Raw genomic sequence first — 16,847 nt, forward strand, 5'->3', positions numbered from 1 at the left:
GAAAACAGAAACTACTGTAAGATTTCAACTGGGGATTTCAGTGCCCTCCCTGGGGGTGGAAAAGCCGAGACGCCAAACAGGAATTGGTGAGCAGCTCAGAGATTAGCAGTGGTTAGAACCTGCCACCCCAGCCAGGCCGAGGGTCCAGGGCAGCAGGAGGCCCCAGAAAAGCTGGAGCAGACGGCAGTGGCGGGGGCAGGTAGCTGCGGGCACCCTCCTCACTCCACCCTCCAGTGCCCCCCCGTGCCTCCCATCGGCCAGGTCAGCGGGAAGTCCTGTGATCAGCCAGGAGACAGCTGGTTTGCAGGGAGGCCTCAGTGCAACTGACTGCTGCCTCTGCAGGCGCCTGCCCCTCTGTGCACCAGTGTCATCTGTGACCGGTGTTTCTCACTTTAAGCCTCAGCTGCTCAGGGCAGAGGGAGGTGCAGTGGCCCTGGACCATCCAGGCCTGGGTTTGAGGCCTGGTTCTCACTAGCTGTGTGGTCCTGGGCCACTCACTTCAGGCCCCGAGCCTCAGTTTCCCCAGAGGCAGAGCAGGGGTGATGGTGCCACTTAGAAGGGAGATTGTTAGGTGCCAGTACTGGAGGTGTGGGCTGGTGTCATAAGATTTTTGTTCCTGGCTCAGACCAACTACATGGCTCTGGGCAGGAGGGTATCTCTCTCTCTCTCTCCCTTCCACCTAGGAGGTCTCTGGATCACTTATTTTCTCTGTCAACTTCCATTGTGTCTATAATTTTGAAATTTGGGTTTTCAAAAACCTTTTGAGTTAATTTTAGACTTTTAAAAAATTACGAAAATAGTACAAAGAATTCCCATACCCATCACCCAGTCTCCCTGCATGTCAACAATCAGTGATCAAAACTGGGAAATGAGCATCGGTACAGCTCTATTAACCGAAACTACTGCCGTATTCAGACGTCACCACCTTTTCCCCTAGCGTCCTTCCTCTGTTCCAGGATCCAGTCATCATGTCTCCTTAGTCTCTTCCAGTTGTGACAGGTCCTCAGCCTTTCCCTGTCTAATGACCTTGACACTTTTGAAGAGTCCTGGTCAGTTGTTTTGTAGACTATCCCCCCATGTGGCTCGTCAGATTGGAATGGGGGGTGCATTGGGGCAGGAATATCACAGAGATGATGCCATGTCCTCCGTGCATCTTATTGAGGGGGTCACAGTGTTGATGTGTCTTATTACGGGTGGAGTTGACCTCGGCCACTTAAGGGGCATCTGTGAGATTTCCCCAGTGTCAGGTTACTGTCTTTCCCCTTGTAGCTAATACATGTCTTGGGGGAGATACTTCAAGGCTAAGCAAGTCCCGCAACAGGGATTTTAATGTACTTGATTTCTATTCACTTCTCTGTTTTGTTGTTTATATTGCTCTTTATTTTCTTATATGACATCGTGTCACATAGAAATGGAATCCCTGCTTTTTCTGAGAGTTATGGAGTTGAAGAAAAATTCCCAAGGAGGAGACACAGCTTATCCTTAAAGCGTTTAACATTTTCCCACTGTAAAAAGAGTTAATGCACATGTAAACAATTTTGAGAAAACAAAAGAAGTTTAAGGAAAAAATAAATCACTATTCTTACTACTTTTAACATTTTGCGATATTTCTTCCTAGTTATTTAAGGTTTTTTAAAGTCACCAATAAATAAAATAAAATTAGTCAATAAACATCAAATATGATCAGAGTGGAGAAGAGAGCGAAGAAAAGAAAAGTGGATTGAGGGCTACAGGTCCAAGTAACACTTTGGTTTTTTTTTGAAAACATTACTGTTTAGCTTAGAAAAGATAGTCTTTGCTGAATTTGTTAACTAGATTTTGCTTTCTGACTAATAAGTTTGAAAATACAAACATTTTTGGAAGGCTTCTTGAATTATTTTTGCGACATGGAAGAACTCCCAAATTCTCGTTTTGGAAACATCGCATCGAGCATTTAATTTTACCGGGGATGCGTACGCGCGTTTTAAGGCACTCCCTCGCCATCTTGTGGCCTTCTGGAGTATTGCTGCTGAGGATTTAGATGGTGTTTTCATAACTGTTAGGGGCCTATGAGACATAATGCCTGGTCCTGTACAGAGGCTCCATCTGATCTGCAGGCTGGGGCTTCCCACTCTAAAGGGGAATGAAATAGCAGACAGCATGCTGAACACAGTGTGTGTGCAACAGAAAATAAAAAGTATGTCAAAGGCACTAACACAAGAATGGAAATAGCTGTGCGTTCGAGTGGCAGGGTTATGGGTGATTTATTAATATCATGTTCTTAACATTTTAAAAATGTTTTCTATAAAGTTTTTACAATATAATATTAGCAACTTACAAAATATCTCGATATCTAATCCATGCCGCCCCTTTCCTCTGATGAGGAAACCAAGCCCAGGAGTGAGAAGCTTGTTACAGTGTGTTTTTCATCCAAGTGACCCTGGGGACCCGAGGCATACCTATAAGGATTTTCTAAAACAGCCAGATTGAGATATGATTCACTTACATACAATTCCCCCATCTAAAGCATATAATTCAATGTTTTTAGTGTATTCACAGAGTTGTGCAACTATCAGCACGATCAATTTTACAACATTTTCATTACCCCCAGAAGAAACCACACACTCCTTAGCATCACTCCCTAATCTCCCCCCCAACCACAGACCCATGCAACCACTCACCTGCTTTCTGTGTCTGTGGATTTGCCTGTTCTGGACATTTCAGAGAAATGGAATCACATGACATGCTGTCTTCTGTGTCCAGCTCCTTTCAGGGAGCATGTTTCAAGGTTCATCCACATTGTAGCGTCTATCAGAACTTCATTCCTGTTTATCGCTGAATGAATTCCATTGTATGGATAGGGCACATAAAGGCCAGGCAGGTATTTCGGAGGGAGGACATGGTTTATGGACCGACTGAGCCAGAGCTGATCCTGCATGGTGGCCAAAGAGGAAAGTGGTGTCTACAGAGTCGGGGGGCAGCTGCCCGACGGCCCGGGTGAGAAAGAAGGGTGTGGGCCCTTCTTGCGAAGTCAAACTGCTGAGGGAAGGAGGGGTTTCTGTTAGGTTTTGTTTTAGGATACCGGAGATGGATGAACCTTGATGGTCCAAATGCAAAGCACCAGCCAAGGCAGAGAGTTTTGGCGACCAGAGAGAGCAGGATACGAATGGTAGAGAAAGGACCGCGAGGGGAGGGGGGATGTACAAGGAGACTGGGTGCAGATACTTCATTTTCCAAATCAGGCTGAAATATGTCTGCCCCCTGTATCCAGACAGTGAACAGTGATGGCAGCTTAGGATACCCGTCCTCGATGGATTAAATGTGAAACAGAGAAAACTTGCACAACTCTGAATCATAGAGGGATAGCTTCAGTTAATCAAAAATCTGCGTTGTACGCAGATCCTTGTTCACTGATGACGTTAGGTGAATGGGGCATTACCTCGGACAGTTTGTTACAGATGTTTTTTCGAGTGTGGGGTAAAATATACAACAAAAATTTATGACTTCAATCATTTTTAAGTGTACAGGTCAGTGGCATTAAGTACATTGCCATTGTTGTGCAACCATTACCTCCATCCATCTTTTCATCATCCAGAACTGAAACTCTGTCCCCGGTAAAGGACAACTCCCCATTCCCCCTCCCTCGGCCTTAGCAACCACCATCTGACTTCTGTCTCTGTGAATTTGACTACTCCAGCTGCACCATGTAAGTGGAATCACACAGCAGTGTCCTTTTGTCACTCGCTTATTTCGTGACAGACTTCTTAAATAGTAATTCTCATTTGCTCTCCTTTATATTTAATATATTTGTTCCTCTCACTGGATCACCAGCCCTTTAAACGTGATGGTCTGAGGGATGTAATGCCTGTGTAGCATGGCCCCCGGAGTTCCAAAGCACCCTGGTGTTGGATATTTCACAACCATTAGTATTCTTCCATCCATCAAAAAGCCAAAACTCACCAGGTTAATCACTTGCCAAGAATAGCAGTTACTGCTGTGTAACAAATGACCCCTGATCTTACTGGCTTAAAGTAACATTAGTTTATTATTGATCAGGGTTCTGTGGAGTAGCTGGGCTATCCCTCTGCTGGTTTCCTTGGGCTCTGTCATGTGGTACACACAGCTGGAGGGTCTGCTGGGCTGGACAGTGCAGATGGTCTTCCTATGGCCTCTCCTACAGCCTCCTTCCCTGGCAGTCTCAGGGCCACGTCCCATGAGGGCGAGGACTTCCAAACCCCCACAGCGTGCTTCTGCCACACTCAACAAGTCACACAGTGAGTGACCAATCTGGTCTGGAGCCCAGTCCAGATTCGAGACCACATTACAAAGGGCCTGCATACTGTTTGGGAGGATTTGTGGTCATTAAACAATCTACACTTCAAGGCCCTTTAATGGTTGAGAATGGCAACCATCAATCGAATCCAAATTCTAGTCCCTTGGGGGCACCCATGCGTTTCCACCGCCGGTGGTCAGCCATAGTTCAAGGTCCTTTCTTGTGCTGGAATTTTTTCCATATCCTTTGAGGTACATGGATCTTGGAAAGCTTTTAAACAGAAATTTTATTTGCGAGGATTGCACTGTCTCCTGACTCGGGGGTACTCATGACTCGGGGTACAGTTCCACGGGAATGTGGGGGGTTCTTTGTCATGCCAACCCCCACTGGTCACGGTTGGTCATGCCAACCCTCGCTGGTCCAGAGGAGGCCGGGCTTCGGCATCCGATCGTCTGAGACATCCGATCGTGTGTCGGGTCCCTGCAGCCCCCATTCCTGGCCCGCTGCGCGGACAGTGACCGCAGGGCTTTGGGTGGCCTGCGTTGTCTGAAAGGCCTTTTGTGGAAGGGAGGGCCAGCTTCTCTGCGCCGTTTCGCCCTGTCGGGTAGAGGCCGCAGGGAAGGCAGGAGCGCCGGCAGCTCCCGGGCGCCAGGAGGATGCGGGTCGGAGTCGACCCGCCGCATTCATGCCTCCGCTCACCTCTGAGCGTGCGGACCAGAGGGGCGGGCTACCGGCGGAGGGACGTGCGCCGGAGCCAATCAGCGGCGGGGCGGGGCGGGGCGGGGCGGCCGTGGGCGGGGCCTCTGCCGGGACCCTTCCTTGCTCCTCTGCCCGGAGGACCGGTCCCCTGTCCCCCCGCTGTGGGCGGGCCCGGGGAGGAGCGCAAGGGGAGGAGCAGGGGTTGGCTTGTCCCGGCCCGGGGCTAGGGGTAGGATAGGCGCGGGAGGACAGGCGGGGATTCCCAGGAAGGTGTCCCTTCACCGGGTGGGTTTCCTGGAGTCCCGCCTTCAGGACAAGGCTTCCCCCGGGCCCTGGGCGGGCGGACGGTGCCGGAGCGCGGGGACACTGTCGGGACGCTGCGCCTCCTGCGTCTTCGGCCTTGGCTGCGGCTCCGCGGGCTCCCTGAGGCCCCGCGCTTGGCTGACCAGGTCTCCGGGAGCCGGTGTGGGCCCCAGACCAGGATGGGGCACCCGGAGGGATTGGAACCGCAGAATTTGGGGTGGGGGTGACAGCTCACAAGTGGGGAATCTGAAGTGTGAGGGGAGGCTGCAGTCTTGTTTCTGGGCTCTTACTGAGAGGTGGGAGAGACCTGCCACCCTCCCCACTGCCCTAAGAGGACGAAAGGGCCACCCCACACTGATGCCCCAGGGCCGGGTTTTCAGGCCAGCCGGGCCTGGTAGGTGGCCCTATAATCCATCCTGTCTGCTCCCCCAGGCGGGAGGCCAGGGAGCCCTCAGTGACCACGGATTCTCGGATTCTCGGGACACCTCCACAGCCCTGTCCCCACCCAGGGGTAGCACCAGCACTGGCTCTGCACAAGGTCGCTGCCCCAGGGACCCTGGCCACTCCTGAGTGCTGAGATGGGCCGGGTCTAGTGAGTCCAGAGAGGCCTCCTCCTAGGGCCTGGCTTCCCCGCTGGGGTCTGCAGAGTGCCAGCGGGGCCTGGCCCATGCTCCCTGGGACCTGGTGTCAGGGTGAAGGGCACTGGGCATCCTGGGCTGGTCAGTGGCCTGAGCTCAGTCCCCACAGTGCTTGTCTCTGACCGTGGCGCTCAGTGACACCAGATACTGTTGTCCTGGACCAAGTGCCGTGTGGGGCCAGCTCTGGATCTGCCCTGATGGCCCCCCAGCTCCGTGCTCCATGGCCGTGTGGGCCGCCCCGCCGTGCCTCAGTGTCCTCGCCAGTACACTGGGTCAATAAGAATGATGAACTCTCATACCATGGGGCTGAGGGTGAAATGGAAAATCCCGTGCAAACACTTCACCCCATGCTCAGCACCTCCGGGCCACGATTCGGAGTCACTCAGTTAGCAGCACCTCGGTCCCCTCCGCGCCCCTGAGAGCCCGGTGGTTTTCACACTTTACATTCAGGAAGAAGAGGTTTGGATGGGGGGGGCCCCTCAGCGGCCCAGAGAGGACGTGGCCGAGCAGAGGCCCCGGCCCAGGGTTCTCTAGCACCCTCAAGGTCCTTCCCCAGCCTCTCAGCCCCGGGACACCAAGCAGCCCCATGTGCTCTGACCTCCCGCCCAGATCCGTTCTCCTGAGTCCCAGGCCCAAGGGCGCCTCCCCGATGGGATTCTGCCTCCACCCTTAGGACAGAGCCCCTGGACTCCCAGGATCCCTGCCAGGAGGAGGAGGAGACAGCCATCTGCTGGGGCCTGAGCGTGGCTGGGGGACAGGCCGTTGGTCCCAGAATGCCCCTGCCCGAGCCTAGTGAGCAGGAGGCCGAGAGCGTGAAGGCCGGCCAAGAGCCATCCCCTGAGCCTCCTGAGCCGGGCACAGATGTCGTCCCTGCAGCCCCCACGAAGCCCAAGGAGTTCTCCAAACTGGTCCTGCTGACGGCCTCCTCAGAGAACAAGGATGGGGGGGACTCCCAGCCCAAAGGAGTGCCTTGCGCCATGTCCCTGGAGATGTCTGGCCCTGACACCCTGGTCAGGACCCCCCAGATCCTGTCGTCAGAGGAGCAGGGGGCGGCAGTCCAGCCAAGCCCCCCAACCTCTGAGCAGAAATGCAGCAAGCCAGACACAGGTGAGTTCCAGGCCCGCTGCCCCGGGCCCCGCACCTTTGTTGTCCTACCTGCTCAGACTTGGGCCCCCTGCACCCCACTTCTTAGTGGAGTGACCTTGGCTGTCCTGTCCCTGTTCTGAGCCAAGCCTCCTTGTCTCCTGTCCCTGGTTAGTGTGACGATCGCAGGATGTTAACCCTGTGTGCCCCCCATTGCTCCCCTCCCTGCCCTTGGCTTCAAGCCTTGCTCTGCGTCAGCTAACCCAGCCTCCCCTTGCCCTCAGCAGCCCCCAAGCCCCTGGAGTTCCTGAGGACCCCATTTGGGGGCCGCCTCCTGGTGCTCGAGTCCTTCCTGTACAAGCAGGAGAAGGCTGTGGGTGACAAGGTCTACTGGAAGTGCCGCGAGCACGCCGAGCTGGGCTGCAGGGGCCGGGCCATCACTCGCGGGCCTCGGGCCACGGTGATGCGGGACCACTGCCACCCGCCCGACGAGGAGGGCCTGGAGGCCCGGCGCCAGAGACAGAAGCTGCCCAGGCCAACCCTGCCCGAAGGCCTGGGGGGTCCCGAGGGCCCCGGAGGCCGAGTGGAGGAGCCGCTGGAGGGGGTGGGCCCGTGGCTGTGCCGCGAGGACCCGGAGCCCGCCCCTGGGCTGGTGCTGAGCAAGCCGGCCCCGGAGGAGGAGGGGATGCGAGCCCTGTGGCTGCTGAGCTTGCCCCCCAAGAAACGCCCGACGCTGGGGACTGGTGAGTGCCCCCACCCTGGCTCCACTCAGGCAGGCGGGAAGCCACGAGCCCTTTCCTGTGCCCAGACAGAAGCATGAGGTCCCACGTGGCTTTTTAATGCGCTCAAAGTCAAAATGACTTTTAAAAATATAAACATGTCCTAGTAATCATTAAGCCGGTGGGCTAGAACTAGTGCTCCTGAAGCAGGGGGTCCCAGGTCCTTCTGGAATTTTCTGATGCAGCAGGGTCTGGTGTGGGGCCTAGAAACCTGAGTTTTCACAGGCCCCATGTGATTCTGGTAACCCATGAAGGTTCTGGTGACCTTGGGGAAGGTCGCCCTAGAGGGAGTCTTGAGCTTTGGGCCCAGGTTCAAGTTCCAGCCCCACCTCACTTAGCTGGGTGGCCTCAGAACATTGGCTGGGCTTCTGGAGTTTCAGGAGCTTTGTCCTAAGATGGGTGAGAGCCCAGAAGTTCGGGAGAAGAGGCGTTTGATGCGTGGGAAGTGGTGGGCACTGGGCCAGCCTGTGGCGGCACTGAGCCACTGGTAGAGGGAGTCTTAGAGGAGGTTTTTATTGCCTGTAACTGGGAGCGGGGGTTGGTCCCAGAGGCTGGGTGCCTCCTGACCTGGAAAGGATTCAGCGATTTAAGGCAGCTGCTGTGCTGAGTACCTGGGGCAGGGCGAGCCTGAGGGAGACTTATTTTTCACTGTGAATCATTTTGTACCATTTGCATTTCATGGCACGTGCATGTGTTATTCATAAAATAGATAAAGTTTGCAAACAAATCCTAAGCAAAAGCATGGCCAGGAGTGACTGGGCACATAGTCACTCCTTTGGAGTCAGAGCCCGCTTGGCCCTTCCTGGCATGTGACCTGGGACGCAGTATTTAACCACCGAGAGCCGTGGCCTCCTTACCGACCACCAGGAGGGAAACGGAAACTCATCCTTGGGTCGCTGGGTGGGGGGTCAGTGGGAATGCACCGGGCCAGCAGACGCCTGGCTCAGGGGAAGCCATGGTAAATGTCACCAGAAAGGAGAGCAGTTCATGGCCCCACTCTGCGGGCTCCCCACCCCCGCCAGCCGGCTCCCAGGGCCAGCTGTGACCGCCCTGGATCCCTCCTCCAGGAGAGCCCCGGGCCCTGGAGTTCCTGAGGACATGCTACGGGGGCAGCTTCCTGGTGCACGAGTCTTTCCTCTACAAGCGGGAGAAGGCTGTGGGGGACAAGGTGTACTGGACGTGCCGGGACCATGCGCTACACCGCTGCCGCAGCCGCGCCATCACCCAGGGCCAGCGGGTGACTGTGATGCGTGGCCACTGCCACACGCCCGACGTGGAGGGCCTAAAGGCCCGGCGGCAGCAGGAGAAGGCCACGGAGACGCTGCAGGCCAGGCCCGGTGGCCCCGGGGGCCGAGTGGACACACCGTTCCAAGGTGTGGACAGCCTGTTCTACCGCAGGGGGACTGGCACCCTGACACTCACCAGGCCACGGCCCAGAAAGCGTGTCAAGGTCAAAGATCAGGGCCTGCTGGCCCAGCCCAAAGCCCTGCAGGGAGCCCCTGAGGACCAGGATGAGGACCCGGGTGAGTCCTCCATACCCGCTGGCCCAGAGCTGGGCCCCTTCAAGGCTGCCTTCCTAAGTCCCAGGAGGTGGGAGGGGGGCCCTGAGGCCCAGAGTTCCTGCCTCCCTCCCCCCAACCCCTCTCTGATTTCTCCCCAGGCGGCCCTGAGTTCCTGAGGACCCCTCTGGGGGGCAGCTTCCTGGTGCACGAGTCCTTCCTCTACCGGCGGGAGAAGGCGGCCGGGGAGAAGGTGTACTGGACGTGCCGAGACCAGGCCCGCATGGGCTGCCGCAGCCGCGCCATCACCCAGGGCCAGCGGGTGACCGTGATGCGTGGCCACTGCCACCCGCCCGACCTGGGGGGCCTGGAGGCTCTGAGGCAGCGGGAGAAACACCCGGGCTCGGCCCAGCGGGGGAGCCCAGGTAGGACGACAGCAGAGCGGGCCTCAGGGACGGGCAGGGGACACAGCCAGCCAGCCTTGCCCTTTGACTTCCCATGTCCCCAGGAGGTGTCCTCCCTTTCCTTCCTGGAATGCTCTGGAAGGAGTGAGCCCTATCCTCTGGCTCTTCCCTTTCCTCCCTCCCCCTCCTCACCCACCACATCCTGCTCTCTCAGGTGGGGGTCCTCACCCTCCCGCTCAGACCTGCCTGCGCTGCCCCCACATCTCTGCACTTGCTAGACCCGGGCTCCCCCTCCTCCTCCTTCTCCTTTTCTTGTCTTGAGAATTTATAGGATGGATAGAATATAGAATTTATAGGATGGATAGCGGAAGCTGCCTGCACAAGGCCAGTCTCGCGTCCAGACAGTGAGCGGGTGATTCAGTTCCCAGGACATCCGACGGACCGGGACCTCAAGGGCTGAGGGTGTATTTTCATGTAATCGATTTCTTTGCCCCTCCAGCTGCTCTCTCCTGAGGGATCCATGACGAGGGTCACAGCCCCGCCCTCGTCATCTCTGTCCCCCGGGTTGGCCCCACAGTGCTGGTCTTCTGCTCTCGAGGTCGCCATAACGTAAGCTCGCCTGTCCTCAGCTTGCTGAGAAGGGCAGTTCCAGCCCCATGTGTCTATGTCCTGGCTCTTCCTCTGTCCGCCGACACCTGCCTCTCCTGCATCTGGTCCTGCAGTGCTGAGTCCTCTGAGTCTCCCACACCCGGAGCTCTGCTTTCACTTCCTTCTGGCTCTCTCTGTATTCCATTTCCATGGGACTCCTGTGGACAGGGAGGTGATGCCACGAGGCACACGGCAGCCCCCACTGGCTCCTCACCCCAGCTCCCACCCAGAGAACCCCTCTGAGCTTCTTTCGTTGTTTCTCGGGGTGTCTGCTGCCCCATTTCTTAAAACGGGCTTCCACCGCTATCTGGTGCTTTTTTAATTTCCTCGTGGCCTGTGGACTTCCAAGGAGAGCCAGTAGGCCTCGCTGTTCCCCGCGGCCCCTCCTGGCAGGTGCCACAGGTTTTGTCGTCATGTTATTGCATAAATCTGCTCCCGGCTGAGCCAGGACTGCACCTCGGCCCCTTTTCCCCACCTCACATGGCTGTTTTCTCTGCAGTCCGGTGGTTCCTGTGTTGGCCTCGTGTTCTGTGTGCCATCACGTCACCCCATCAGTGGGAGCTCTGTGTTCTGCTCCGGGTCCCCTGGCCCCGCCGCCCCATCTCCCGAGAGTCCCCTGGGCTGGACACCACCTCTGGGCCCTTCTTTCTCTTGCTTGGAAGGACTTCTGAAGTCCTTCCTCTAGTCACCTCCCAAGCAAGAGTCCCCGGAGGTCATACTGCAGAGACCATGGAGGTCACACTGTGGGGACACTGGAGGTCACACTGTTGAGACGGTGCGTGCCTGAAGATGGCTGTCACCTCCCCATATGTCATCTAGTCACTGTCCTTGGGAGGCCACAGCATTCTGAGGACTGATCCTAGGCATGCGATGGGGCTTTGCTTGAAGCTTTAGGGTCATGTCTCCATCCCTGGGGTCTCTGGCTGTGCTGGGGGCACTAGGGTCTTTTCAGGCCGGAAACTCGGTCCTTCGCTCCGAGCAATTTTCTCCTGTTCCTGGATAACTCCGCTCCCCGTTTTCTTTCTGTTGCTCATGTTGGTCAGATGTCCATCTTCCATTTCCTCGAATTTGCCCCCCAGCCCTTCTATTTAGTTTCGAAGTTTTGCTCTGGCATCTGAGCGTCTCCTTTGCATTCCGTCGTCCCAGGAGCGCGGCAGCCCTGTCTCTCCGGCCTCTGGCACAGCCTTCTTTGAGTCTTTGCTTTGGTCTCCGCCTTTCAGAGCCAAGCTTGTCTCATACTTCTGGTGATTTTGGCCATTTGCTCGTGTTTAAGGCAAGACTAACACGCTCTGCACGTGGGCGCTGGCAGGGGGTGGCGGCGGGGGTGGTGCTTAATTTCAGGAGGCTGTGGCAGCCAGGGGTCTCCACCTTGAGACCCTGGACCTCACCTGTGTGGGTCTACAGCTGGCCGGTGTGCACAGGACAGCCTCCCACAGGGCCGCTAAGCTGGCTGCCAGCATTCGTTCAAGGACTAGGGCAGGGAAACGGGGGAGGTGTCGGTTCCGGATGCAGACTTCCACTTCGTCCTTCCCCTGGCGCAAGCACTCTTGCCTCATTGCTCTTCACGCAGTCACTCTCCCCCGGCCCCCCGTTTAGGCCTGCCCTGGACCCTACCTTTGGAGGGACCTCGCTGCCCTGGGCTTGCCAGTGACCTCCACTGTGCTTGGTGGCTGCTCCTCTGGGCTGGCAGTTTGCCAAGTGTGACCACACGTCCCCCGAATCCTTGCCTCCAACACTCTGTCAGCCCCTCTGCTTTGCTGCCCTCCCTCTCCTCTCCAGATCTCTGGCCTGTGCCCCGTGCCGACATCATTCCTCGGCGGACATTTTCATCGGTCACATAGCTCCATTCCATGGCCAGACGCCCCTCACCGGCCCCCCTTATCCAGGGCATCCTCACCCCCATGGCTTCCGCTGCTCCCCAGTCTGTCTCTAGCTCCTCTGTGTGGTCCTCATGCCTGGATCACGGGAAGGGAGTCCTCTGGGCAGAAGCGCGCGGCCACCTCCCGGTGTCCTCCCTCTCGACACGTCCAAGACAGTGGCCATGCACTCCTTGCCTCCTCCTGCCACCCTCCAGTCAAATCCCCACCAGCCTGGCTCTGGGGAGTTGACCCTTGATCCTTCTATAGTGCCATCTCCTGCTGTGCACACAACGCCCATTTTGCTCCTGATTGCTGGTTCCCCAAATGGACTGTCCACTTATTCCTCCAACTCAGCAGGGACCACACGGCCTTGTGGGCCCCCCCGTTGCAGGCACATAGGATAAGTGAGTGGACATAGCAAAGACGCCACCTTCTATAGGCCCTGTGAGGTGGGGGCAGACCCCTGCCTGCAGGGGCCTCCCCCTCACCAGTCTCCCACCTCCCTTCACTCCCAGGCTCAGGAAAGGAGCCCCCGGAGCTGAGGCTAGGCTCGGTTTGGGGGTGGGGGTCTGTGTTCTGGGCTCTGGGTCCGTCTCGCTGTGAGGTGGTGGGTACAGCATGGGGGCCCTTGGGTCTCACTCCAGAAGCCATGCTGCTCTTGGTGCTGAGACCAGGAGCACCACCACCCATTGCCGCTCTGCTCTAAGGCCTGGGTTCCAGGCTCTCCCTCCTCTGCCTCTCTCTGATTTCTCCCCAGGCAGCCCTGAGTTCCTGAGGACCCCTCTGGGGGGCAGCTTCCTGGTGCACGAGTCCTTCCTCTACCGGCGGGAGAAGGCGGCCGGGGAGAAGGTGTACTGGACGTGCCGGGACCAGGCCCGCATGGGCTGCCGCAGCCGCGCCATCACCCAGGGCCAGCGGGTCATGGTGATGCGCAGGCACTGCCACCCGCCCGACCTGGGGGGCCTGGAGGCCCTGAGGCAGCGGGAGCAGCTCCCCAGCCGGGCCCAGAGGGAGGACTCAGGTGCGGGTGAGGGGGGTCGGGCAGGCAGCCCGGGGGGCCAGCCCCAGAACACAGGCTAGGGGCTGCCTGCTGGGACATTCTGTGGTGGCCCATGTCCAGCCAGGGTCCAGCCATGCAGTTGGTCTGCCTGCCTGTGCTGTGAGCTCCCTGCGGGCAGTGTACTGGGTGTGCCGGGCCCACCCTCCTGGTGCTGGTTCTAATCTGGGATCGGGTGTCAATGGGAGAAACCCACTCTGACTGCTAGAGATAAGGGGGGTGGGGGCCCAGGGGCATTATCGGCAGCTACAGGAAGGGCTCGGCACCCACTTATGGGGCGGTGCACCTGGACCTTGAGGTCCCTCTCTGGGTCTCTCTCGTGCTGTTTTCCTCTGTCTCCTCTCTCACTCCGCCCTTACAAGCCCATTCCCCCCTCTTCTCTCTGGCCATTCCAACCCCAACAGTGCATGACCTTTCAGTTCAGGTTCCTAAAAGTCTCTCTCGAGAGTGGATTAGTTGCCAGCTGGCCGAGGGGAAGGTGGACGGGGAGCCAGGAGGCCCCTGCTGCATAGTCCAGACCAGCCATGGGCCTCCCAGAATGTTCCAGCCCTGCCCCTCTCCTGGGGCCCTGCCAGCAAATGTAGAGTCAGCGGGGTCAGGAGAGGCCTGAAGGGAAGCTCGAGGTTTGGGCGGCTGTGGGGCCAGCCTCCCTGGGCAGCACCAGAGCCCTGAGAAGAGACCGCCAGTCTGCACTCCAGGGTGTCAGGGCTCTGGGCCCTGGGCTGGCGGCCTGAGCTTCAGTCCCCAGGGCCCCACATCAGAGACGGGGTGGAGGGCAGCGACCAGAGTGTGTCCTGCGGGGGGGATCACAGTTTGCTGGCTGGGGCAGGCTGGTGGGACAAAGGAAACTGCCTCTGTCCTTGGCACCCAGGCTCTGTCCCCTGCGCCCCACTCACGTGTCCTGTTCCCTTAGGGACCCTCCAGCCTCTGGAGTTCCTGAGGACTTCCCTCGGGGGCAGGTTCCTGGTGCATGAGTCCTTCCTCTATCGGAAGGAGAAGGCGGCCGGGGAGAAGGTATACTGGATGTGCCGGGACCAGGCCCGCCTGGGCTGCCGCAGCCGGGCCATCACCCAGGGCCAGCGGGTGACCGTGATGCGCAGCCACTGCCACCCGCCCGACCTGCTGGGTCTGGAGGCCCTGAGGCAGCGGGAGCGGCTCCCCAGTGCGGCCCAGCAGGAAGACCCAGGTACAGACAGGGGTGGGGCAGAGGTGGGGACAGAAGAGCTGTGGGTGTCTGGGCCTCTGTCAGCCCCAGTTCCAGACACCTCACGGGACAGGCACTGTCTGAGGAGCTCTGTGCCCTGGTCTTTCTGCCTTGCCAGACTACTCTCCTCTCTACTGGCTCCTTCTCCTGAAGCTGAAAACACATCTACATCTGTCCCACCCTTAAAAACAGCTCCCCTTCTAACTACCCTTTTCTCTCCTTTCTTTTATTCTAACTTTTTATGGATTGTAGTCTCTTTTGAAAATCTGTTGAAAAACTATAGACTACCCCAGAAAAATGTACTAATGTTTGTGTGTGTGTGTGTGTGTGTACATGCCCATGCGCACACACACACGTAAAGTTTTGCAAATAATTAACTTTATTGAATTGAAAATGAGTTCCCTTTACATAAACAGAATATAAAACCAGTCTTTAGAAAGCATCATATGTCTCGGGGGGCCGGCCCGGTGGCGCAAGTGGTTAGGTGCGCGCGCTGTGCTGTGGCGGCCCAGGGTTCGCCGGTTTGGATCCCGGGCGCGCACTGACACACTGCTTGGCAAGCCATGCTGTGGCGGCGTCCCATATAAAGTGGAGGAAGATGGGCACGGATGTTAGCCCAGGGCCAGTCTTCCTCAGCACAAAAAGAGGAGGATTGGCAGATGTTAGCACAGGGCTGATCTCCTCACACTCACAAACAAAGAAAGCATTACGTGTCTCATGTTAATTCATATAAATATTAAGGGCCATGTCTTATAAAATACAGGAATGAATCCAAGTTGTATAAAGCAACCAAAAGAAACTTCATTTCTGCTTAAAACAGAAAAGGAGATTCCCATGGGAAAGCCACTGTTTGGCTTAAACAAGAAGTAGAAGTTGTGAGTGCCTCTGGTGAAGAACAGATCATCTCTGATATCTAGTTCATTCCCAGTCTTTTTGATGACAAGGTGAAGACTAACTCTTAGGATCTCAAATAGCTTATTTTACCAGACACAGGTAGTTTTGGGCATTAGAAAACCAGAATTCCCAATGACTCTGCAAATCAGAGTCATTCAACCTGGTTTCCTTTCTCCTTGAGGTCGTCATTACAGGGTGTGGGCCTTTGGCTCCAGCAGCTTCAACAAGAAAAGAATTATTGGGGGCTGGCCTGGTGGCATAGCAGTTGGGTTCGTGTGCTCTGCTTCAGTGGCCCGGGGTTTGCAGGTTCAGTTCCCTGGCGTGCACTGACACACCACTTGTCAAGCCATGCTGTGGTGGCATCCCATATAAAGTAGAGGAAGATGGGCATGGATGTTAGCCCAGGGCCAATCTTCCTCAGCAAAAGGAGGAGAATTGGCAACAGATGTTAGGTCAGGGCTGATCTTCCTCAAAAAAAAAAAAAAAGAAGAAGAAGAAGAAAAGAAAAGAATTATTAATCTGTGTTTTCAATTTTTTTTCCTCAGAGAAGATAAAACTTCTGCCTGAAGTTCAACTGTGCCTCAAGACTTGTTCTCCTGAAAGCCAGCAGATTTATGGGTAATTGTATTAGTTAGCTAATGCTGCATCACAAATAACCCCAAAACTTAGTGGCTTAAAACAACAAATACTTAGTCTCTCTCACAGTTTCTGTGGGTCAGGATTTCAGGAGTGCTTGGGCTGGGTGGTACTGGCTCAGGGTCTCTCATGAGGTTGAAGGAAAGATGTCAGCCAGGGCTGCAGTCATCTGAAGACTTGAGTGGGGCTGGAGGAGCCACTTCCAAAATGGCCCATTCACTCACATGCCTGTGGGCTGGAGGCCTCAGTTCCCCACCATATGGACCTCTCCTTAGGGCTTCTTGAGTACCCTCAACATGACACCATCTTCCCCCAGAGCAAGTGATCCAGGAGAGAGCAGAGCAAGAAGGAGGCCACCAACAATGGCAGAATTCGTATTCTTCTCAAGCACACTTGGGACATTCTCCAGAATAGACCCTATCTAGGCCATAAAACAAGATTCCGTAAATTTAAAAGGATTAAAATCATACAAAGTATGTTATCTGACCACAGTGGAATGAAACTAGAAATTAATAACAGAAAGAAGTTTGGAAGGGCCGGCCTGGTGGTGCAAGCGGTTAAGTGTGGGTGCTCCACTGTGGCGGCCCAGGGTTCGCTGGTTCAGATCCCAGGCGTGCACCGATGCACCACTTGTCAAGCCATGCTGTGGCAGCGTCCCATATAAAGTGGAGGAAGATGGGCATTGATGTTAGCCCAGGGCCAGTCTTCCTCAGCAAAAGGAGGAGGATTGTCAGATGTTAGCTCAGGGCCGATCTTCCTCACAAAAAAAAAAAGAAGTTTGGGAAACACACAAATATGTTTAAATTAAACAACACACCCCTAAATAACCAAGGACTCAAAGAAGAAATCACAAGGGAAATTAGAAAACACTTTGACGTGAACAGAATGGAGC

The 16,847-nt window shown here is 56.1% G+C and overlaps 1 protein-coding gene across 3 annotated transcripts in view; it reads left to right on the plus strand.

Moving 5' to 3' along the window:
• The window catches only part of FLYWCH1 (FLYWCH-type zinc finger 1), a 46,469-nt gene that overhangs the window by 24,185 nt on the left and 5,437 nt on the right, over window positions 1-16,847 (plus strand). For 2 of the 3 annotated variants that reach the window (XM_087449491.1, XM_014793521.2), the window contains exons 3-9: window positions 6,566-6,999; window positions 7,260-7,718; window positions 8,822-9,277; window positions 9,415-9,678; window positions 12,922-13,185; window positions 14,135-14,407; window positions 15,865-15,937. In XM_087449491.1, the coding sequence (XP_087305617.1) occupies window positions 6,666-6,999; window positions 7,260-7,718; window positions 8,822-9,277; window positions 9,415-9,678; window positions 12,922-13,185; window positions 14,135-14,407; window positions 15,865-15,937 (2,123 nt within the window). In that variant the 5' untranslated portion in view covers window positions 6,566-6,665. The remainder of the gene's footprint in view (window positions 1-6,565; window positions 7,000-7,259; window positions 7,719-8,821; window positions 9,278-9,414; window positions 9,679-12,921; window positions 13,186-14,134; window positions 14,408-15,864; window positions 15,938-16,847) is intronic. The other variant, XM_004438150.3, reaches the window with a different exon arrangement.

Source organism: Ceratotherium simum, chromosome 26 (assembly GCF_057802395.1).
Source record: "Ceratotherium simum simum isolate JZ-2026a chromosome 26, ASM5780239v1, whole genome shotgun sequence".
NCBI lineage: Eukaryota > Metazoa > Chordata > Mammalia > Perissodactyla > Rhinocerotidae > Ceratotherium > Ceratotherium simum.